Source organism: Miscanthus floridulus, chromosome 14 (genome assembly GCF_019320115.1).
Source record: "Miscanthus floridulus cultivar M001 chromosome 14, ASM1932011v1, whole genome shotgun sequence".
NCBI classification, from domain to species: Eukaryota; Viridiplantae; Streptophyta; class Magnoliopsida; order Poales; family Poaceae; genus Miscanthus; species Miscanthus floridulus.
In genome coordinates, this window is record NC_089593.1 from 78306643 (window position 1) to 78330974 (window position 24332).

The following is a 24332-nucleotide window of genomic DNA, read 5'->3' on the forward strand; positions in this document are numbered from 1 at the left end:
CCAGAGTATTTCACTTTCCCAATGGAGTATGATAGGGAGTTAGTCAAGAAAAAAGCAAAAGAAATCATGGGGACATGCTTCAAGAATTTCAAGGGGACATTGCACAAGAATTTTGTCCACCAAAATAAAGAGCCAGATTTCGATGGTGGATAGTTTAGCAAGCAGAAGGACTTTTGGGTGGATTTCAAGGAATACAGGTTATCCGAGGAGTACTTAGAACAGAGCAAGAAGAATAAGGAGAACTCGCAGAAAGCGACGAATCCTCATCATCTCGGCTCTCGCGGCTATGCTAAACAGATGCCAGAATTTGAAGCAGAACTTTAAAAGATGGATCGCCTTACTAAGGAAGGCGTTCAGGTTGAGACCGTCGATTGGGAGCCTAGATCGGTAATATACTGTATGGGGAGGAATGTACGCCACACAAAAGACGGGAGCTTTAGCTCCACAAATCAACCCATGAGCAAACTCATCCATAGGATCTCCTAGGTAACTGAGGAGGTGAGGCAAGGGACTCGCACTTCTAATAGGGAGAAAGATGTGCTCACCCAAGCACTTGGAACCAAGGAGCACCCTAGTCGCACTAGAGGAACCGGTGTTGTTCCTTGGAAACTAGCATTCCCCAAGAATCTAACACTTACCGGAGCCGCTCGAGGGGTAGAGCGGATCAGGAGGCAGAGTATTTGAGGCGACTAAAAGAGATAGAAGAAAGAATGAATGCACAGATTGAGGCGACTGTTGAAGTACGAGTCTAGCAAATTTTGCTATCCAAGGGGTCAGGACTACCACAACCCTTCTCCTACTGCCTTTAGCCCACAGTTTAGGGGTCGCAGCAGCTACGGATCGACCCCGCTCAACGAAGAAGATGTGAATGTGCCTCATCCGGTGGATGGCATCACTAAACCCGTCAATATCAAGTTGTACATCCGTCAGGAATGGACAAAGGACAAGGTGGCGCTCGCCCAGGCCTGTCCTGTGGGAGACAGGACCATTAATGGCCACCCAATTCCATAGGGATACGCTCGTGTCACCATTGACATAATACTTGATAAGAAGTATAACAAGATACATAATGAGTACCCCATAGCGGAAGACAAGCCAAAACTTGGTCATAACAAGGGCTCTCAAGTGGCCTAGCGCAAGCGCTTTATTAAGCTTGATCACCAATTGTCCTCTGATGATGAGGACGATTGCGAGTCTTCGCCCACCCACGATGATCACTCACCATCTCCCAACAGAGATCACTCCCCTCCTCATCCCTTGCCATCACCCCCACGAAGATAGAGGTCTCCTTCCATTCCTCCTCGTTCGACTCCATCTTCATCAGCCCTGAGAAAAGAGACTCCTCCTCCTCCTCCTCCATCTTCATCAGCCCTGGGAAAACAGAATTCTCATCGTCATCCTCCTCCTCGTCCTCCACATCCGCCCAAAATAAAATCAAGGACATCCTCACAGTCGCAGAAAAGGTCCTTGGATTCGGTCGCTAATGCTCCCAAAGTGGACCAACAAAAAAGAAAAAGGTCATTCAGTAGCAGCGTTACAAACTTGATGGAAGGAAAATTTACAGCACACATCTCGAAGGAAGATTGTATTAGTTTCTTCAATCTCAGTGCCTCACTGCCTCCGTTTTTGTTGAAGCCTGAATTTGAAAGGCAAACACAGAATCAATACGCTACAACAAGAGCCGATGAAATACATAATGAAGATTTAAGAAAGATACAAAAGTTCATCGAAGACAACCCCGAATTAACCATGAAAGAGGCCATGACCATCTATTATGATGTACAAGGGACGGCAACACCAACAATGAAGTATGAAAGGGGCAATCTTTTGGTTCCCAATCATGAGTATAAAAATTTAACAACATATATGCGCCAGCTGCATGAATATTACATGGCTCAAACAATAGAGACGGAGGACTTTGGTTTTGAGGTTATTATCCATTCGCCACATGTTTTTAATTGTCCTTAACAAGAGAAATTCGATGTCGAGTGGGAGTGCTTTTTCTAGCTATACCAGAAACGCTCTCTCGATACACAAATGTTGACGCTGTGGACTATGTAAGTACCCTACACGCACGATATTACAATTAACTACTCTTTCGGGACACAAATTGTTAACTTTTGAGCACTTCCCATAATTTTATGTAGGTGTATAGCAAAATTTTGCATTCTAAAAAGCAAATGGGATAACATAGGCTTCTTGGACCCCTTGCGAGTCAATGAGAAGACATGTCTATGCCTCCATGGATGTGACGTGGAAGACCTGAAATAGAGATTGATTGCTGTTTTCGACGAATTCAAGATGAAGAACAAAACCCACGTACTTCTAGCCTACAACTACGAGTATGTGTTCTGGGCTTTTAATTTTATGCTTCTTTTTTCATTAAGATTATTTGATAATTAGGATTCTGTGATTGCAGCCACCATTTCGTCTTCATTTGTGTTAATCTTACCAAAAAGCTGATCGAGGTGTGGGACTCAAAGAAAAAACCATTTCATCATCTGGATGCACTGGTGGCAATGCTGAATTAGTTTGCGATCCTAATAACATATTATTTTCTAATCACACATACCGCTTTCTAACGTTTCTCCTTTTAATGTAGCTCAGTGTCCGAAATGGAGGAGGAGTACCTAAAACAGCCGGCGGGAAACAATGAATGCATGTTTTATGTAATGTGGGCAATGCTTCACTACATCGGTGGAAAATTGAAAGAAGCTAATAAGTTGGTGTGTATAATCTCCATTTCATTTATGTCTGTTAATCATTCAACAAAATGGTTTACTGATTCCTTTTTGGATATCATCTTTTTTGAGCGACAGCGCATGAAATATAACCACAAAAGGCTGTTAGACATGGAGATCGTCGTGTAGCAATCGGAGCTGGCAAAATTCATCTTAGCCGAGGTATTGGAAAAAGATGGAGTATTTTTCATTGCACAATCCGTGAAGTTCAAGGACCAGTATGGCCCAGAGCAGCTCACCAGATTATTGTAAGAAGTCCGAGAAGCATTGCACAATCTGTGAAGTCTGAGAACATTTCTTTTTTATTTTGAGAGATCGAGTTTTGATAAGAACATTTGAACTGTAACCGTACCATTTGTAATGTTTAATATTGATGGACCTGTCATCTAAGTGGCGTATATAAAGCGAAACCCGATTCCATGAAAAAATATAAATTAAAATAAATTATAAAACAATAAAATGCGAACGTGACATCACTGCCAGTCAGCAGAAAACCGGTAGTGTTGTCGTAAACATCACTGCCGGTTAGCAACAAACCGGCAGTGATGGCACTGCCGGCTGGAGCCACAAACCGGCATCGTTGTCTTAGCCATCACTGCCGGTTCTTGCCACAAACCGGTAGTGATGTTTACGACAACACTGTCGGTTCAAACACAAACTGACAGTGTTGGTGGAAATGAACTCTACCGGGTGGTCTTATGAACCGGCAGTGTTGGTGGAACTGAACTCTGCCGGCTGTGTAAAGAACCGGCAGTGAAGTTGAAGAACACTGCCGGTTCGTAAGAACCGACAATGATAGCTTACCCTCATCACTGCCGGTATGGTTGTGCCAGTTCAAAATCCGACAGTGATGGGGTATTTTGAACCGGCAGTGAAGTGCAATTCTGACGTAGTGTTACAAGCAGGAGCAACATCTGCCTGATCATCATCATTTCATCCATCAAATTTAGGACTCGTTCATCTATTCGAACCACTTGGCCTTAGTGACAACGGCATCCAGATGCCTTCACCTCCCAGGAGTCAAAAGGAAACCTCGTCCCATGTAGCCATTGAGGGCAGCAGCACTCTTGCTTCACGAGCATAACAAAGGCACTGCCGCCAACATTGTTGATCCTCAGTCCTCACGATGGCCCTTAGCAAGGCAAGGCATGGCTCACACTTGTTGACACACCTGGAGCTGAACGTTTTGACATCACCTCTTATTGAGGGCTCGAACCATGGCTCAGCTTCACTGCTCTAGAACCTTCATAGTATTGGCACCACATGACATTATGTGTTTTACAAAATATGCTACTGATATTATATTTACTTAAGTTCCAAGATGGATAAATATGTGCATAGACGGACAGGAACCTTGACCAATCAATATGTGAAGCAGCTCAGTTTGCTATTACTAACTGCATTCTGAACTCAGACAAGTTCTAATGAGAGCTATTTTTATTTATGGCTTGATTGCTTCGAGCTCGCAATTGTGATGTGCTATATCAGATCACTATGAAATCTGCAGCTTGCATCAGGTTCTATTGATTCAGGTTGCTCAGCTTTCTGGTATGAGTTGATGGAATTTGAGAGTGACAATTTGAGGTAAATTCAGTATGATATTCTTGATTGCACCATATTGTAGTGTCGTATTGTTGAATAAACCTCTTGTGCCCCATGTATTTACTTTGTATTCAGAATGGACTGGAAAAAACCTTTCTATATTCTTTGATTTGAGGATGAGTAGGATTATCTCCCTTATCATGTTGTGTAATCAATTTTAGCCTATATATTGCATTATTTAGTTCATCTTTTTTATTGCGCTTAAGTTCTTAAATTTACTAATTCATATGCCAATGTGAATGTTTTTATTCAGCAGGAAGACACAACCTAGTGGAGTGCTTGGAGTCATGATATGATGAAGTGAAGCAATTATAAATTGCCAAACAAGATATGTGCAAGCATGGTCAGGAAGTTTGCAAATGTTAGAGATGTTAGAGATGTTAGAGAATGTTGTAGTGCTTCAAGTTTTGAGGTTTCATGAAGTTCCCAGTGTAGCATATTTAACTTTGTGATTGTAGATACTATTTCAATGGATTGTCTATTTAATGAATATGCTTTCTTGATGTAAATTAATTTTTTAATGGTGGTGCAATATTATCCGGTGACACCAAACCAAAACGTTGTTAAATTGACAACCACGTTTTCCGTGGCAATATATCCTATGGCAACACACAATGAGTGTGGCAATAGAAGCTGTAGCCACCCAAACATGTTGGGGTAATAGGTGATATAGCAACACCAATCATCGTGCTATAGCCACAATAACCATTGTCGCAATAAAGAGTATAGCAACGAATAATTTACGTAGCAATAGAGGTTGCACCTTATAGCAACCAAACCTTGGGCGTGGCAATTGCACATGTTGCCACCACTTCTTGGTGTTGTGACATAATCCTTGTTGCCACAGGCATTATGCGTGGCAATATATTGTCTTGCAACACACATTTGTCGTTGCTAGTGTACCACTTGCTACGATATGGGTAAGTTGCCATTGCAAGGTCTAGCAACGCGTTGCATTAGTTGTTGTTGCCACACCTACAACCGTAGCAAAAGCTTTTGTTGCAACCCCTAGGTGTTGCAAATCCAAAACATATTTTGCAACGCTAAGTAGAAAAGCGTTGTCCAAAGCTTTACCCACGCAAGCGCCTGCAACGCTTCTCAACGAAAAAAAGTGTTGCTATTTCTGATATTGCAACAATTTCGGGCCTATTGCAACACTTTTCGGGCGTTGAAACAAGATAAAAATTTAGTAGTGATCTCAATATCAAAACGTCACCTTACTGAAGAAGAACAGAAAAACAGTCACACAATTGGGCTGGGTTGGGCTTGAGAGAGAGAGAGAGACCTGCAGCCGAGCAACCCAAATGAGAGTCTCTGGGGATCTAACAGAGAGCATTGTTCTGTAAAGGCACAAATAGATGATTAAGATCTTACTTGTAAACATACTGCTAGATGCATAACATACAGTTGACTAAGCATTACCATAAAAAACAACATTGAAGAACATTACAAAGATTGCAGACTGTAGTGAGAAGGAACAGCACCTGTGGAATTAAATCATCTTTTATAATCCCAAACATGCTATGACCTCATCCTTGCCTGTGTCCTACATAGGATGAGAAATTCAGTTAAGTTCAGTTCAAATTCAGTTAACAACTGAGCTTAGCGACTGCCACAAAATATATACCAGATAATTAAATTCCCATGGTCATGCTCGATGCCAATCATATATTAGGACATATATACCAGATAATTAAATTCCCTAGCAAGAAGGTAGCCTGCAGCAAAATAGAAAAAAAAATTACCACATCAAAACTAAAACATCTACTTCTATCATTTTCTTTGGGAAGCAAGAGATATAATGCAAACTTTGGCAAATTGAGTAGCATAGCAGGTTCACCAACAAGCAAATCTCCCATTTTTTTTAAAGAACAGTACTAGTGAGATATCTTCATGAATACTAAAGCAAAGTTGAACAGGAGAAACATGGCAGAGGCAATTAAACAGACCAGCACATACAGCTTTTAGAAGATTGGGGCAAGTTCCTACCTTATTGCTGCCTTTTTTCCAGCTTCTTTTTCTCCAACTGCAACTTTGCAAGGTCTACTTCCTTCCCCTAGAAAAATAAAAACAGCATTTATTAAGAGATATGGAAGCTTGTCTTCTCAAAAGGAATAGCTTTCAGTATCCATCTCGCAAAAAAAGTATTAAGCACAAGCTTTCTCTATATAGAACCAAAGTACTGAACATAGCTTAGCATGTTCTACAGGTTTTCATTCACATTTAAGTGGAGATAAGTACTGAATGATCTAGCTCTTATTCTGAAAATTAAGCACATTGATTCTTGTTCTGCTCAATTCATTAGCTCAATTCACAGTTAACAGGTTGACTCTGAGAGGAAGTTATTGAAAGGTGAATCAGCAGGCTCCGGATTGGAGCTACCGTTTTGACTGACAAGAATAAACCTGTGATGTAAAGCCATCATGCATACATAATCGACACCTCTATCCTCATTGTCTCATTAGCGTGCAGAAAAAGACGCAGCTCACGACTATTGGTCGACCCAACAGAGAATTTCTATTTGTACTCCAAAAACATACTGCTACATAACGATGATGAAACATGCAGGGGACCAACCGAACAGAGCACACCGAAACAGAGCATGCGGTCACACTACTGTCGGCCTACCAAAATAGAGCATGCTTCCAGGCCGTGCATTATTTATTGTACTACCAGTCGCCAAAGCATTACCAGGCCTGAAACAAAACAGATCAAAATAATGGGAATCGAAACTGATGTCAGCAGGCGATCAAAGTAATGGGAAGCCAAACTGAGATGCTTATGAAGTCGTTCAATTTAGCAGCACGTGTACACAAAACACACATCATAATAACAGGGCCCAGATTCAGTTTAGAGATGCAAACAGAGATTTTTTTGTTTAGAGCAACAAAAAAAAAATTACAATTCACAACACCAACAAGTGTTGAGAAGAAGTTATTAGCAGGATATAAAGACCTACAAGTTAGGAGCCTATTAACTATGAACTGTCACCAGAGTCAACCTATTAACTGTGAACTGTCACCAGAGTCAACCTATGAACTGTGAATTGTCACCAGAGTCACACTATCCCACCAAAGGGAGAGTTCCCACTAACAGCATATATAGCTTCAAATTGACACACACAACTGAAATTTTAGGAAATTCACGGTACACGTAACTAAAATTTTAGGAATTCAGATCTGCTGCCCAACCTCGCCTGAGAAAAGAAAAAAAAACCAAACCCAGGTAAGGGAATGCGTTTTCGAGCCAAAAATGTGGTTCCCAACCCAGAGAAGGCCCTGCCCAGATCTCACACCAGCATGACACGCCCCCATAGGAATCCAAACTGGGGGAGCAGGGAAGGGAACTGGACCTTGTGGAAGTCGTTGGGCGTGACGTGAGCATCATTGTGGCCAAGCATCGCCTGCCCTTGCCTCAGCCGCCATGGATCTTGCCACCTTGGATTGCCCTACTGTGGCCTATGTGGAGGAGCCCGTCCTGGTGGCACAATTGGGGATCTGGTCAGCAGATGGGGTATTGGAGATCGCCACCGTCGAGGGGGATCGCCACCGTCGAGGGGCAAGGCACGGGGGATACCTTGATGCCGCATAAATCCACGTATAACTTGACTGGGGAGGACGCCATGGCCAGCCCTGCCCGTGTCACGCCGCCCAAATCCGTGCCAGTGGCGGCACCGGCATGGCCTCCCTCGAACCCTAGCTTTAGGGGGCACTCGACCTGCGACCCACTCAAGGGAATCCCTGTGCAGACGGAAGCGGCATCAGGTTGATGAACCGCCACGCAGTGGAAGCCCCACCTCCCAACCTTTCCATATCTAGATCTAGATCTAAGAGGGGAAGCAACGGTGGAAGAGGAGGGGGCGGTGGCCGCACCGGTGGAGGAAGAGATGGTGGTCGTGACTGTAGAAGAGGAAGGGGCGGTGGTGTCGGAGGAAAAGAGGAGGGGAGGCGACGGGAGTGGGGCGGTGGTGTCGGAGTTAGAGAGGAGACGGGGTAGAGGCGACGGGAGACGCGGACTTAAGTCTAGGCGATTGGATGTTTTTTTCGGGTCCGGGAACTCATTACGTGCGATGCGTGTTTAGGGGCACGTCTCTCATAAATTATCTCTAATATCACATACGCGCTTTCTTAGTCCGCGTCTGTAGTAATAAGTTATCACAGACACGTGTGACTCCGCTGAAATATTCGAGTTATCACAGACGCGTGTTGACCCCATCGACATATTACAGACGTGTGTTGGTGACGTGCATCTGTAAACTCATATTACAAACGCGCGTTCTTCCTGGCTGTCTGTAGGGGACGCTGACGGATATTTACAGTTTTTTACATAGTGTTCCCTTAAATGCCACTACATTGAGTTTGCTTTCCCCTGGTTTATATTGTCCGTTAAAATTTGTTAACTTGCCGTTAACATAGCATTTGCCATCATGGACTCATGTTCCGGTAGCGCATGGCTTGTAGGGTAGGCTCCCACAAGGACACACATCTGCTGCCGCAGCTAGGCCTGTAGTGCCAACGTGGACGAGTCAGAGGCCTAGCTCAGCTGCCGCGACGTGATCTGAGGGGCCGATGGAAGCCGCTTGCGCTCGCCCGGTGCAGCCGCGCCCACATCTACTGCCACACCACCGATTTGCCGCAGCCAACGGGTGGATGTTGCTTGGCTTGCTACTCTGCTACACTGGCTAGCCGGAGGTATTCCCAGCTGTGTTGATCCAGCTAAGGAACATGCCTGGTGGATTTTCAGCCGCTCAGGCCTCTATTGTCTTGTACTTGCTCTATTCGATACAGGAAGGCCTTATAGTATTAAAAAATTGTCCTACAAAACAAGACATCCTAGCACTATTAAACACTAAAAATTGATACTATGCAGCGTTGTTTGGCACTTTCCATCAGTGCTTTTGAGTGATATTCAAGTCATTTTAGTTCACCACTAATATAATGTATCATAGAAATACTGTCGTGTCTTTCTTTGTGGTTCTGAGGGAGTATCCTCCCCCCCATTGGGCACGTCGTCCGTGCATGCAGCACAAACAAAAAAGGACCCTTTTTTGATATTTTCGAATACCCCTCGGTCGAATTTATACACACATGTCACACTTGAACCAATTAAAAATTGGTACCAAACTTCTTCATAAATTTTCGGACAACAGCATTAAAAAAGGGGTACTGAATATGCCTACCAATGTCAATAGCACAATTCATGCATATGCACAGAGATGCTTGGCAAACCAGGCAATACGTACAAATAGCTGGAGGAGATCAGTACCACATTTGTGAAAAGTAGGGAAGAGGTGGATGTGATGGCTCTTCATTTTCCTTTTCCTCTACGTCAGTAGTGTCCACCCTAATCAGCATTCATTGCGAGCAACACATACTAATCGGCGACTCTATTGGCGACATAGTTTATTGAGGAAACCAAACAACAGAGATTTTGATATTCTGACATTTTTGCTAATTTGATACTCAGTACCTCCTAGCTATATGAAGGCAATAAAAATCTTTGTCGTGAAGCACCGTAATTCTTTCTGTATACATTGCCTTGTCACAACTATATAGTCACTTGTAGTTTTCTTTTGCGAGGGAAGTGACTTGTATACCGCATCTTCGACATAGCCAGTTTCACAATGGTAATCCACTGTATACATTGTCTTGTCACAACTATATAGTCACTTCTTTTCTCGTTATCTATAACTTTTGTCCCTCTCCATGGAACATGCATATATTTCAAATCTTAGCTTAACTTTGTTAGTCCCTCGGCTACCCTGCACAGGTAAACAGTAAGCTTACCAGCACACTTACTCACTATGGCTAGAGGTAGAAGAAGATATTGAGAACAGCTTGCACACGCAAACATAACACAAGCCCAGCGCCGGTGAAAGCTCTGCTTTTGGAAGTGGCAAACTGAACTGCCTTTACTGAGTTACAGTGGGAAGCTATATATACAACTTTACCCATCTAATCCTAATACATAGACATGCCAGGTTGTCATGCTGCTAAGTGACTAGATGTGATAGCAGGACTGACTTTGGCGCCTCCCACTGCTGTGGCTACAGTGCGGCAGGGGAACCTTTTGGCGCCAGCCCCTGCCGCGCGTACAGAGGGAGAGCAGTAGATTACTTTACAAGTCTTCCCCTAATCCTGCTGCTAACCCTAGAAACCTCCACCATGCCGATCATTTTCTTCAGCTCCGTGAACCGAAGACGGCTGAGCGGCTTGGTGAGGACATCCACGAGTTGCCGACCAGTTTCGACGAACTCGATAACGATCTGTCCTCCATTGACACAGTCCCTGAGGAAGTGAAACTTGATGTCGATGTGCTTGCTCCGGTCCTGTAGAACCGGATTCTTCGCGAGGGCAGTGGCGGGCTAGTTGTCAACCACCAGTGCTGGTGGGCGAGCTTCCACACCGGTCAGCTCGCCCAGTAGCCAGCGCAGCCACATAGCTTGGCATGCCGCTGTGGCCGCCGCCACGTACTCTGCCTCGCATGTGGACATCGCCACCACCTTTTGTTTCAGCGACAACCATGAGATTGGAGCCAACCCAAGGAAGACGAGCACGCCAGAGGTGCTCCGCCGTCCGTCGATGTCACCCGCCATGTCTGTATCGCTGAACACAGCGAGTTGCAGCCTACTTCCGCCAGTCTTGGGGAAGACGATCACCTGATCCACCGCTCCCTTGATCCTCTTGGGGATGCTCCATGAAGCGGCTGATGTAGCCCACGACGAACGCAATGTCCGGCCTCATGTGGACTAGGTAGCGCAGACCGCCGACGATGCTCCGGTAGAGTATTGCATCTACCTTCGTCACGGTACTAGCCTTCGTCAGCTTCAGCCGCTCCTCCATCGGAGTCACGTACGGCTTGCACTGAGCCATGCCGCTCCACTCCAACAGCTTTGAGGCGTACGCGCTCTGACCGAGCATGAGCGCCTCCTTCCCCTGTCTCACCTCGATGCCGAGGTAGTAGGAGAGCGTGTTGAGATCGCTCATTCAAAAACAAGCCGCCATCACACACTTGAAGCTGTCGATGTCCTCCGCACACGCCCCGGTGATGATCAAGTCGTCCACATACACGCCGACAATGGGCTCCTCCTTCCCCCGTCACCACGTGTAGAGCGTGTGCTCGGTTGCACACCGTGTGAACCCAAGCTCGCCAAGCGTGGCGTCAAGCTTGGCATTCCACGCTCGCGGGACCTGCCTCAGCCCATAGAGCGCCTTACGCAGTTGGAGCACCCTGTGCTCCACTCCCTTGATGGCGAAACTAGGAGGTTGCCTGACGAAGACCGTCTCTGCCAGCACGCCGTTGAGGAAGGCCGATTTTATGTCCAGGTGATGGACGTGCCAGTCCTTCGCTGCTACCAAAGCCAGCAGCAGTCGAATAGACTCCATGCGCGCTACCGGCGCAAAGACTTCCTCGAAGTCGATGCCCTCGCGCTGGACAAAGCCTCAGCCGATGAGGCGCACCTTGTGCTTGACAATGGCACCGCGCTTGTCCTGCTTGACCTTGTATACCCACTTCAGGCCAATCGGATGACATCCCGGAGGTGGATCGATGAGCTCCCAAATCTCGTTTTCCTCGACCGTCTTCATCTCCTATAGCATCGCCCGTTGCCAATTTGCATCGTGCTCAGCTAGCGCGAACATCGGTGGTTCCTCTGCACTAACGAGAAGCAGCTCTGGGTCATTGAGGGGCCGACCCACCAGGCCTGAGGACCTTGTGTTGTCGACGATGTCATCCAGCCTGTGGAACCGCACCTCCTCACCATCGTGGAAGGCATCCATGAACTCGGTGATGTCGCTAGGAGGTGAGGTGAACACGATCAGCGTCGATGGAGTCCCCTGTTTCGCCGGAGTGGTCGGCACAGCACCTGGAGTGCTCGGCCCCCCGGCTGTAGTGCTTGGCACTACTCCTGGACCACTCGTCACCACTCTTGGAGTTGTTGGCACCACTATAGGGGTGCTCAGCACCAGTCTTGGAGTGGTCGGCACCACTGCAAGACCTCTCGGCTCCGCTGCAGTAGCGTTCGGCATCCGTCCTAAAGTGGTTGGCACCACTGTAGGATTGCTCGGCACCACTCCTATAGTGCTTGGCACCCCTCCCGGAGTGCTCGGCACCGCCCCAGGAATGCTCGGCTCTATTGCTAGAGTGGTCGGCACCTCCTCTCCAGCGTCTCCACCACCGTGGATGACCAAGTGCTCGACAATGAAGGTGCTGGTGAAGCCGCCAGCTTTCCCCGTGCCTGGACTATCCTAGTCCTAGCCCACCTTCTCGTCGAACATGACGTCGTGCGAGACAACCACCTTGCCTACGCGTGGGTCGTAGAACTGGTACGCCTTGGTACCTTCCTCATAGCCCAAGAGCACCATCGACGTGCTCCTTTCTTCTAGCTTGATGAGCGCGAGGCTTGGAGTTCTTCACATAGCCGATGCAGCCAAATGTCCTAAGGAAGGACACATTTGGCTTATGTCCATGCCAAGCCTCGAACGGCGTCTTGCCCTTCAGGGCCTTGGTGGGTGCACGGTTGAGGATGAACACCGCCTTGGTCACCGCCTCTCTCCAGAACTTTGCCGGTATGCTTTTGGCCTTCATCATGGATCGAGCCATGCTGACCACCATCTGGTTCTACCGCTCCACCATGCCATTCTGCTGCGGCGAGTATGGCGCGGTGTGGTGTCACACCACACCCTGATCTGTGCAGTATGCAGCGAACTCCACCAAAGTGAATTCACCGCCACGATCAGTCCGCAGCACGCGCAGCTTCTTACCGCTTTTCACCTCCATGCGCGCCTTGAACTTCTTGACCGCTCCATTGCCTCGGTCTTGCTGGTCAGAAGCTGCAGCCACATGAACCGGCTGTAGTCATCCACCAGCAACATGAAGTACTTGCGCCCGCCATGCATCACCGGTGTGATCACCCCACAGAGGTCACCATGGACCAGCTCTTGGGCCTCTATCATGAGGTACTTCACCATCTTTGGGAATGGCAGCCTTCTTTGCTTCCCGACCAGGCAGCTATCACACAACTCGCCTACGTGCTCGATATGAGGTAGCCCAGTCACCATCTTCTCCAGCCGTCCAAGAGCGTCAAAGCTTCTTCAGCCAAGCAGATGGGCTGCTCCACCTTCAAGTCGAGCAGGTACAACTGGTTCTAGGACCTCTTCACCTTGGCAAGAAGCTGCTGCTCTCGGTCCCTGATCCTGAGGACGCCGTGCTGATCAGTACCTCGCTGCCGCGCTTATCCAGCCGGCCAATGCTGATGATGCTTGAACGCAGCTATGGGATGTAATATACATCCATCATCGTGCGGTGCTCGTTGTTCTGGCACCTGAAGATGATGGTGTCGTGCCCTCGGATCGCCACCCTTGAGCCATCACCGAACGTCACCGTGCTGGTCATGTTGTCGTCGAGCTCAGAGAAGGCTTCCTTGGAGCCCATCATGTGGGTGCTGCAGCCGGAGTCTAGGTACCACCGCTGCTCCTGCTCGCTATCCACACGTTCAAGGTGGACTTGGGCGCGTGGTTCATCGAGGTTGACAACCTTCAGAGCCTTAACCGTGGTTGGCTCTGCTGCTGGAGGGGTCCGCTCTGCTGTTGGAGTGCTTGGCACCTCCTCTAGAGTGGTCGGTTCCACTCCCGAAGTGCTCAGCAACCCCTCTAGAGTGGTGGGCTCTGCTGCTGAAGTGCTCGGCACCCCCTTTGCAGCCTTCAGAGCCTTCCGATGCCCTTCCACCGCCATCACCTCTCCCTTCTCCTTGGCCTCAACGTTGTGTAGAGCATAGAACATTGCCATCAGGAGAGTGGCTTCATCATCATGATCTGCCTATGCTAGATGAGTCTCAACCTTCTTCTCCTGCTTGCGATTTGGGCACTCCTTTGCCTAATGACCTGTCTTCCTATAGCGCCGGTAGGCATTGGGGTCGACCTTCTTCTTCTTCTTCTTCTCTAAATAAGCCTTGCCGCAGGGCTTGCCATTACCACCGTGGCTGGAGGAAGCTTCCCCGGACTTCTTCAGCTTCATCCGAGCTACCCACTCCTCTGTTAGCAACAGCTTGCCGCTATCCATCGTTGCTATCGCCTGCTCCAGGCACTCGTCCACCGCCCGTAGATGGCATGTCACATCCTCAATGGTGAGGGTGGATAAGTTCTGCATCGTCTCTATGGAGAGAGCGATCTGGATGTACTTCGACGGCATGGAGTGGAGGTACTTGGAGACCACCTCTTCTTCGTCGATGGTGACACCGTGGCTCCTCACCTTGCTGATGAGCGACTGCAGGTGGAGGGAGAAGTCCTCCACCAACTCACCATCCTTGAACTTGAGGTTGGCGTACTCCTACTTCAGCAGCTGGGTCGTGGCCTTATTTGCGTAGTCAGAGCCGACGCGTATCGCTGCAATGGCCTCCCACGCCTCCTTAGCAGAGTTCTTCGCCCCCAACGGCTCCTTGTACTCCGCTGACACAGCAGCGAGGATGCCTCCAACGCTGACATGTCGTCTTCTTCGTTGTTGGTGCCCTTGTCAATGGCATTCTCGAGCCGTCGGGCTTTGAGCTTGATCTTCATGTCATCGCCCACTCGCCATAGTTAGTGCGAGTCAGTGTCGGCCAACTGGTGCCGCTGACCTCCCACACCATGCGCACGACGACCTCCTGTCGTTGCTGGGCAGCCATAGTAGCGCCGCTGCTGTCGCCCATCTCCAAACCATCCATCATCGCCAGCGGTTAGTCCGGCGACGACGCTTATATGGCTTTGATACCACTTGTTAGTCCCTCGGCTGCACTGCACAGGTAAGCAGTAAGCTTACTAGCACACTCACTCACTATGGCTAGAGGTACTAGAAGATATTGAGAACAGCTCGCACACACAAACACAACACAAGCCTAGCGCTGGTGAAAGCTCTGCTTCTGGATGTGGTAAACTGAACTGCCTTTACTGAGTTATAGTAGGAAGCTATATATAAAACTCTACCCATCTAATCCTTATACACAAACATGCTATGCTGCAATGCTGCTATAGTGACTAGATGTGACGGCAGGGCTGACTTTGGTGCCTGCCCCTGCTGTGACTACAGTGCGGTAGGGGAGCAGCCTTTCGTCGCCTGCCCCTGCCGCGACTACAGTGCAGCAGCAAGGGAGCCCTTTCGGCGCCGGCCCCTACTGTGCATACAGAAGGAGAGCAGCAGATTACTTTACAAACTTATAGCGATTTTTGTTGCTGCCCTTGTCCTGCTTGGATACAGCACAGTTGTTGCCGATGTGCTTCAGCCAATCGAGAAGCATGGAGGAATATGTGAATGTTTGTCAAGCCGAGGTGCATTGTTAGATGCATCTCAATGTCGAACCAAACTCAGTGGGATGTGAAACTTCTGGTTTGCTCACCTTTTTTCATCAGCTCTATTTGGTAGTTGCTTTGGCTCATTCACGAATGGCTTCAGCTATATATGGCTTTGGTGACGATGGAGAAGCTTCTTTGGTTGAGTTGAAGTAAAAACGTGTTTGACAGGTGGAGAAAGGGAGGAGCTAGTCGTGTCGCTGTGAATGTAGTGTAGATGCCAGTCCAACAGGAGGCATTGGTTTCTAAGGTGCAAAGTTTAATAAAACTTTATGACATGTGTCGACAAGAGAAGCATTCTTTCTGAAGTGAAGATGAAAAAGAGAAATCAAGATCTATTCCAGGCATCTTAGTGGGCACATCCACAATGTTTGCTAGCTCTTCCAATCCATTCATAACAAACAGATAAGACGATTTCTGTTTGTCAAAATTTATTACGGTCCACATTAAGGCACCACTGTAAGGCGCCAACTTCAGGACCCCGTGGAAATATCGACATGACTACATGATGACCATGTGCGGGATGAGCAGAACTGCACTGACATTGATCACTTGTGGCTCCCTGTCTGTGGTGGACACGCTTGCCAGCTTTCATGACTAGCTAGAGAGTCATATCGTCATTGGCAGCTCTCTTTCAATGAGCTAGGGTGCTAGAGCAAATACTACCAACAGCCTAATTATGCTTTGAGATTTCTTGGATATTGGCTCATATTTACCACATAACTTGACAAAAATTAACCTCCTATAATAATGGTAGTCGATTTTATAGCCAGGAAGTGCTGATTCATTATGTGACTTTATACGAGGGTACCACCTCCATCTGAAAAACTTGATGTTAATTACATGCAGTTTCACGACAATTATTTATGCAACAACCACTACGTGAAAAACGATTTGCAGCAACGGAACAAATTTTTTGTAGGGGCGGCTGGTGATGGAGCCGCCCCTACAGTGCCGTGCTTGGGAGCCCAGAGACCAGCCGCCCCTACAAATAGAACAGCAGGGGCGGCTGGTGATACGAGCCGCCCCTACAAATAGATCTGATTTGTAGGGGCGGCTCACTCACCAGCCGCCCTCGATGTTATTATTTGTAGGGGCGGCTCAATCACCAGCCGCCCCTGCAAATCACTGGACTATAAAAATAACACCCAAACCCTAAGCCGCTCCTCTCAGCAGCCGCCTTCCGTCCCCTCCCCTCTCGTCTTCCTCATCTCCCCCACGCGACAGATCTAGCGAAGGATCCGGAGCTCCTCATCTCTCCCTTCCCATTTCTCCTCAGCCCCGACGCGCCTATCCCCAGCTCGACGTGGCGACACCATGTCCCTCCCCCATCCCCCCACTCCCTCCCTCTCCCTCTCCCTCACCCTCTCCACAGCCGGTGGTGACTCCTCCCTCTCCCCGGTGACAGTGGTGGCCTCTCTCTGCCTCTCAGCAGCGACAGCGGCGCCTCTCTGTCTCCCCGGCGACGGCAGCGCCTCTCCCTCTCCTCGGATCAGGTGGCAGGCGGAGCAGCAGCAGCGGGCTGGCCCAGATCTGGAGCAGCGGCGGCGGTGGCCTATCCCCATCGACGGCGGCGCCTCTTCCATCTCCCAGGATTCGGTGGCGGGCGGAGCAACAACAACAGTGGGCTGGCCCAGATCTGGAGCAGCAGCGGGCGGAGTAGCAGCAGCAGCAGCGGTGACCTCTCTCCCTCTCCCCTGTGACGGTGGCGGCGCTCCTCCCTCCCCTTGGCACGGCGGCACCCCTCCCTCCCCTTGGCGCAACGAGGGGGCCAGATCTGGGCGGTGGCTGCGAGTCGCCATGGCTGGCCTCGGTCGTCTCCGACCAAGTCCCGTTCCTTGCCTTGCCTTGTTGCTAACAGCAGGCTGACAATGTTTCATATTTCCCGAGATTGATGATCACAATGTTTACAAGCTCTTTATCAACTAGACATTTCATCCTTTTATCTGCATATATTGTATAATGCTTAGCTCTATTGCAGATTGCAAAATACACCTATCGCGGGGGCGCGTGGCACCGTGGCCCACGGTCCCAGCAGCGACTGCGGCGGTGCGTGAATGCGGAGGCGGCATGGCTCGACCTCGACCGTGGCGGTGCTGGTAGAACCCAAAGGCAACGCGACGGCAGCACCCGTCCCTATCGGTAAGTTGTCCATCTGCTTGGGACACTACATGGTAAGCCACCGATTTCTGCTCGCCTTCGGTGGCTTCGTGCAACAAGCTTTCCTCTCATTGGTTGATTGTAGCGGCAGCAAGACTAGGAAGGGAGGGGAGAAAGCAAGGAAGGAGGGGGGATCTGAGCTGAAAATGTGTTATTTGACAATTCATTAGTTATGAGTTGGGGATTTTCTTAGCTCTTTCTAGGAGGTCCGTAGATCTTACCTCTTACCTGTCTACTTATTTTTGGAACTGACTCATGGGTCTACGGTTTGGATTAATACATTAGCGAATCATGGTTTTCTGATTTGGGTTAAAACTTCATGTAGATGTCCCTTTGAATCCATTGCCTCTTATAGTCAGTTAATGGACAGCTCATCTACCACTTCCAACTTAATTGAGCATCATTTGAATCATAATCCTTGCTTGAAGTATTATCGGAAGCTTCATTTTCCTTGCAGATTAAAGGAATGCTACTGGAGTAGAGTATATACGCTGCTGATGGGAAATGTGGCCTTGGTCCGAAAGGTAATACAAATTTAGTGCTTTTTAAATGCATGCCTGTAGCTGATAAACACACCACCACTTAGCTGTCATTAATTTTTTCTGAACCAATTTTTTTCCTGTTCATCGACGTCATGGGTTCTGTAAAAAAGATTAATCATTTTTTCCAGCAGCTGCACTGCACTATATATGATCATTTGGCCTGCATTTGTCCTCCCTTTTCTCTGAAACACAGATCTCAGGCAATGGTTGGGCAGAACGTGAATGTAAGGGCAAAGCAGGATGGTTTCCTTGATATCCTAAACCTGAGTTCCTTTTTATAAGTTGTCCAGTATAGTCAATTAGCTTTGGGTCATTTATATTGCTTCAGTAAATTCCTTATATCAATGAAAACTATCCGCTGCTTTATCTATATAAAGACATAATATATCTACCTTCCCAAAAAGTAGAAAATCTTTAATTTGATGCAAACTAATCCTCCTGCTCTCATTTTCAAAAACCATAAAAAATTCACTCATGGGGTATGTGGCCATGGATCTGGAGTCCGGACCACACTTGTCATTTGGAAGAACTTGTGACTCCACACAGTCCTCCTATCCATGGTGCATCGTCCTGTGACCTACTGTGTTGGCTAGCTTCGGGGTGAGAAGCATGCAGGTTGGGATGGGAGCTCAATTCCTGCAGGATTATTACAATTATTAAGGTGCATCAGTTTCTTGATTGTGGGAGGATGGTAGTCATTTCTGATCCATTCTGTGGGAGATGTTGCTAACATTATTTGATATGTTGGTTGTTTGCTGACTGAGGAGCATAATTAGAGATTTATTATTTTTTTATTTGTGAATAAGGATACAAGATGTGCAACATGCTTTTTTTCCATAGTGTAAATGCTCAGATATGGGTGATTCCAGCAAACTTATGACTGATTAGATTCCAACAAGTGTGGGATTATTGCTCAGGAATGGGAGGAAACCTGTTGACTTGTAGAGGAAGAGAGATGAGCATACTAGTTAGCATTTTTTAGTTGAGTTGACATTTTTTAGATTAGATTTGATATGTATTACTACAATTCGCATTTGGAAGACATGTCATGGAATATTTGTTATAATCTGGTATAAATAAATGTGTATTGTCGTTGAGTTTCAGTACAATCGGAGAAGAAGATAAGTTATGATGGAAAATATATGTTCTGGTCAAATTTGAATTGTAAATTTAATTTTTTTTGCGAAAAAATGATTTGTAGGGGCGGTTGTTACTGTAGCCGCCCCTACAAATCGATTTGCAGGGGCGGCTGATGTTCCCAGACCGCCCTTATAAATTGATTTGTAGGGGCGGCTATAGTACCAACCACCCCTACAAATAGATTTGTAGGGGCGGCTGGTAACATCAGCCGCCCCTACAAATAGATTTGTAGGGGCGGTTTGGGAACTACCCCTACAAATGCATGATTTATAGCCACCCTTTCATAGGGGCGGCTGGCAAAACCGCCCTTACAAACGGTTACCAGCCGCCCCTAAAAACGTTTTTCTACGTAGTGAACTGAAGTGTAGCTGTCATTTTCCTGCGAGGAATTCCAGGAAACGAAATTTACTGACGGTATATTCACCTGAGCTTTGTACCACACACTACACAGAGCAATCAACCAACTGGAAAATAAAATTTAGTTTTATTTATTAGGAAACTGAAATCGACAAATAGGCGGAGTACATTATTGCTTCAATAAACAACACAAACGCATTAAAATTTAAGGGCAGCATGGCCTGCAGCGAATGAACATCACCGATGTAGACTGAGTACGAGCGCAGTGTACGCACCATTGAATGGCGTATGGTGGGCACTGCTGCGGCAGCCTTAGTACTCCCTGTCCCTGCTTGTCCTGATATCCCGAAACAGCTGCGGGTGCCGCCATGATTCTCAGAAGGTGCACTACCATTAGGAGAACGCAAGCAGGCAAGTAGGCAATAGCAACCATCCTGTTCTTGTTCCTGATGATCAGCGTGATGCAGGATGCCACGACTTTATTGGTTGACACTACTGATGTGTATGGTCCTGTTAAAACACAAAGCAACTGTGCACTTAGGGAGTTGTAATCATGTAACATTGTCATGATCAAAGGCAGTCAAGTACCAGGCTACCATGGAGATATCTGAAACTGCCTTCTGTTGTTGCCGAACTTACTATTTGCAGTTGCAGCTCTTCTATAAGGTATATACAGATCCATGCAGGGAGCTGCATTGCAAGTAGTAAGAATAATGTTTGTTAGACAGGTGCATGTGCTGTATCCATCGGGAATTTGCATGCGCGGATGACTTTGCATTGCCGTGATCCAATGTTGGCCGAAAAGAAATATTCCATCGAAGTCCAGATTCCAGTGTGAATCAGACTTTTATGGAAGTGACTTGCATTGTGAAGAGTCAAGGGTACTGTGAGCTCAAATAATACAAGTCTAGTATTTGTGTTTCCAAAGTTAAAATACCAGCTGTGCCCCCTTCTGGGTGAATATATATATTAGTGCGATGCTGAAGAACCAGGGGTCACGATTTTGGTGACTCAGCTGTCGGTTGTGCAAAATCACAACGTAGAGACCATAAACAACAATAAAGGATGTATAGAAAATGTGGATCTCTCGAATCACATAATGTTCTTGGAGTTTTCTTGTCGCAGTTGGTAGAACTCACTCCGAGGCTTAATGTTCTCACAGATTTTCCAGGTGTATTTTTCTTCTAACATCATTTTTTGCTCCATGCAGGGGTGCTTCTCCATTCCATGGTCTCAGCTGATCAAGTTGCATATACACACAGAACTGCAGCTCGACTCTGGTTCCAGCTGTTTTTGCACTGTTGCTTTAGGAAGCATCCATTGCTGAAGCTCTTTGTCCCCTGGCGGCAGTATGGGTATCTGGGTGTGGTCTGGTGGGCCCGTGAGGCATGCGTTGGACTTGGACATTCTCTAGGTATGCATGGAGACCACTGGAACTTCCGAACTAGTGGTCATGATAAGAAAAGTCTGCTTTCATTCCCCGTGCCTCGCATTTCTATTCTACAGTCCGAGAATACACAGCCACAAAACAGTTGGTATGGTTCCCGAAAGACAAGAACCATCAGAAACTCTTCAGAATTTTCTTGTTTAAAATGCTGGAGCTTTGGTCACTACTACAAAAAGCATTTGTAGGGACGACTGACGATGATTTGCAGAGGCGGCTCGGCCAGCCGCCCCTATCAAACCGTCTCTACAAATCATGCATTTGTAGGGGCGGTTCCCAGACCACCCTTATAAATCGATTTGTAGAGGCGGCTGGTGTTATCAGCCGCCCCTACAAATCGATTTTGTAAGGGCGGCTGGTGTTACTAACCGTCCCTACAAAATCAATTTGTAGGGGTGGCTACAGTACCGGCCGCCCCTATAATACCTATTTGTAGGGGCGGCTACAGTACCAACCGCCCCTACAGTGCATTTTTTCGTCATTTTTTTTTAATTTGTCCGAAACATATATTTTTCATGCACAACTCCATCATGATGTATCTTCTTCTGCGATTGTACTAAAACTCAATTACAATACACATTTATTTATACCAGATTATTACAAATATTTCATGACAATACACAACTCTATCATGACTTATATTCCTGGCATTTAACAGAACTATTATGAAACCTAGCACGCTGATTTGTGCTTTGACACCAAGAAGACTTAACAGAGCTTCATGAAGAGGGTTTTCATATATGGAAGAAGTGGTCACAACTATTTAATTGTGCACTGCCAGACATAAATCTTGTCAACGTAGCCTGAATGGGCTGGCATGAAGACTCAAAACTGAAGAGTTCAAATTCTCACCTTGTCTGGATCCTCGTTGGTGGTAACGATCATGTTCATCTTGATAAAGGACTCCTTTCCTTCATTCATGCTGAGCAAGCCAATAATTCTGAGGAAAGATAGCTACAAAGGAAACCCAATGGATTCAGATAAACCTATTCAATCATCTATGATGCAGTAATTATATCTGTAATTGTGTCTAATTTGAAACTAAATCATGTAAGGCCTACACGTGAGAAAAAAAAATAACACCAATGGTTGGAGCAAGAGAATTAAGAAAATGAAAAGTAAACCAATTGAATCCAAATAGCAAATCGGATTATAGCCTACATGTGGAATATAGATTATTTCTGTAAATGTGACCAATGGAAAGGTGAATCTATTCAATCACCTATGATGCATAATTAGAATATTTATTTCTGTAAATGTGTCTAATTCGAAGCTGAATCATGTATGACCTACATGTAGAAAAAAAACTCCACCGGTTAGAGCAAGAGAATCAAGAATACAAAAAGCAAACCAATTGAATCCAAATACCAAATCGGATTATAGCATAGATGTAAAGGTGGACAGAGAAGCAGAAATACAAACAAGACATCAATATGTTTCTCTTTGTACAGATAAGTTAGCAATGTCACTCAAAAATCAAAACAGAGCAATATAGATTAAGAAATGATAACATTTGGTAGAATGATGATCTAGCGTTTCATTGACGCTACACCATCCATTGTACAAAGTCAGGAGGAAAACAAAGTAAGAACCCAAAAGCATAAAAATAGGAAATATGGTATGGCAGGCACCTGTGTTGGATAACTCGGCTTCTGCGGCACAATTTTTCTGGCTTCTGTGGCACTGCCTACACAACCCACAGGTAAACCTGTTGGACATCCATCCAGCCATAAAATCAGTACAGGGAAAATAGGATGAAAAAACAAGATGAACCCTTGACAGGAGTCAGTTGCAGTTGAAAAAGCTCACCTAGACGATAGATCCGACCATGCACCCCATGGATCCGGCCGAATATCCGCCGGAGCTGACGCAACATGAGAAGTAGCCACGGCAGTGGTCCGGCCACCGCGCCATAGCCCGCCCGTGCTGGGCTGCCACGCTAGGGGCCGCCCTACCAGAGGGCACCCTCGCTGGGGACGCCGCGCAGGACGCCCGCCGGAGCTGCTAGTGGTCCGCTTGTGCTAGGCCTCTCGCGACGCTGCTCGCGCGGGGGCAGCCGCGCTAGGGCCCCGCGCGCCGCCGCTCGCGCCGGGGGCCATCCACGCCGGGGCCCCTCGCGCCGCCGTGCCTGGCCTCCCTAGCTGGGGCTCGGGCCTCTCTCGTGGGGGCTGCGGCGCCCTCGCCCGGACACGCACGACCAGTGCCCGCCCTAGCCACTACTGAGAGAGGAGGGAGAGGGAGGAGAGGCATGTGCAGATGAGGACGAGAGCTAGGGTTGAAGCCTATATATATACGACATGGAAGGAAACAGCAGCACCGTCGATCTTCAAATCCAACGGTCGGCATTCGATTCATTTGTAGGGGCGCCTCACAGTTACGAGACCGCGCCGGCTCCTAATGTTCTCTTGTCTACATACCAGCCGCCCCTACAAATCGACGCATTTGTAGGGGCGGCTCGTATTACTAGCCGCCCCTACTGTGCCATTTGTAGGGGCGGCTGCTGTGCTGGAGCCCGAACACGCCACTGTAGGGGCGGCTCCAATGCCAACCGCCCCTAAAAAAAGCCCCGTTGCTACAAACTGTTTTTCACGTAGTGAGTATATATAAACGTTCAGACCGAGCAGCAAATTTATAGCCAGGAAATAACATGACGACTTCTGAAAGTTGCATTGCATTATATTGCCAAAGTAAAAGCTACCATGTGTCCATGTTTTCATCATTAAAGACAAATAGCGTAACATTGAATCTTATATATAACAAGTGTGTCACCGTGGTCAATACTTCAAATTGTGGTGAAAACCCTCTCATCTTCGGTCAAAAGCTACTAGAAATTTCATTTTTAACTTTTAATTTATGTATGATAGATACGATTACAAGCTAAAACTGAACCAAACGAAAACATGATGAAATGTAACAGGAGCTGTGATAAAATTTGAATTATCTAACAATCTCACATCATGTCGCCATGCTAGGATGAACACCCCAACATCTTTAAATGGAATGGTAGGTGTTATACCTCCTTGTG

General features: G+C 47.1%; 1 protein-coding gene and 2 long non-coding RNA genes across 6 annotated transcripts; 1 reads left to right on the forward strand and 2 right to left on the reverse strand.

Annotated features, from left to right (window-relative positions):
- Window positions 1–1164: 1164 nt before the first annotated feature.
- LOC136506188 (uncharacterized) lies at window positions 1165–8304 on the reverse strand. Of its 4 annotated transcripts, XR_010771422.1 has the most exons (9): window positions 8216–8304; window positions 7920–8083; window positions 7696–7820; window positions 6921–7039; window positions 6333–6399; window positions 5971–6061; window positions 5828–5889; window positions 5629–5683; window positions 1165–1636 (listed from the first exon to the last, which is right to left on the reverse strand). It is a non-coding gene; the product is annotated as an uncharacterized lncRNA (long non-coding RNA). The 4 variants fall into 4 exon arrangements; XR_010771420.1 differs by having other exon boundaries at window positions 7920–8296; XR_010771421.1 differs by lacking the exon at window positions 6921–7039 and having other exon boundaries at window positions 7920–8296.
- Window positions 8305–10707: 2403 nt separating this feature from the next.
- Window positions 10708–11329, reverse strand: LOC136503829 (uncharacterized mitochondrial protein AtMg00810-like). Its single transcript, XM_066498782.1, has 2 exons — window positions 11155–11329; window positions 10708–11048 (listed from the first exon to the last, which is right to left on the reverse strand). Exons 1-2 carry the CDS (start codon window positions 11327–11329, stop codon window positions 10708–10710), a joined length of 516 nt encoding a protein of 171 aa, XP_066354879.1.
- A 5667-nt stretch (window positions 11330–16996) lies between these two features.
- LOC136506110 (uncharacterized) lies at window positions 16997–19347 on the forward strand. The gene is made up of 3 exons (XR_010771401.1): window positions 16997–17806; window positions 18282–18348; window positions 18560–19347. It is a non-coding gene; the product is annotated as an uncharacterized lncRNA (long non-coding RNA).
- Window positions 19348–24332: the final 4985 nt, after the last annotated feature.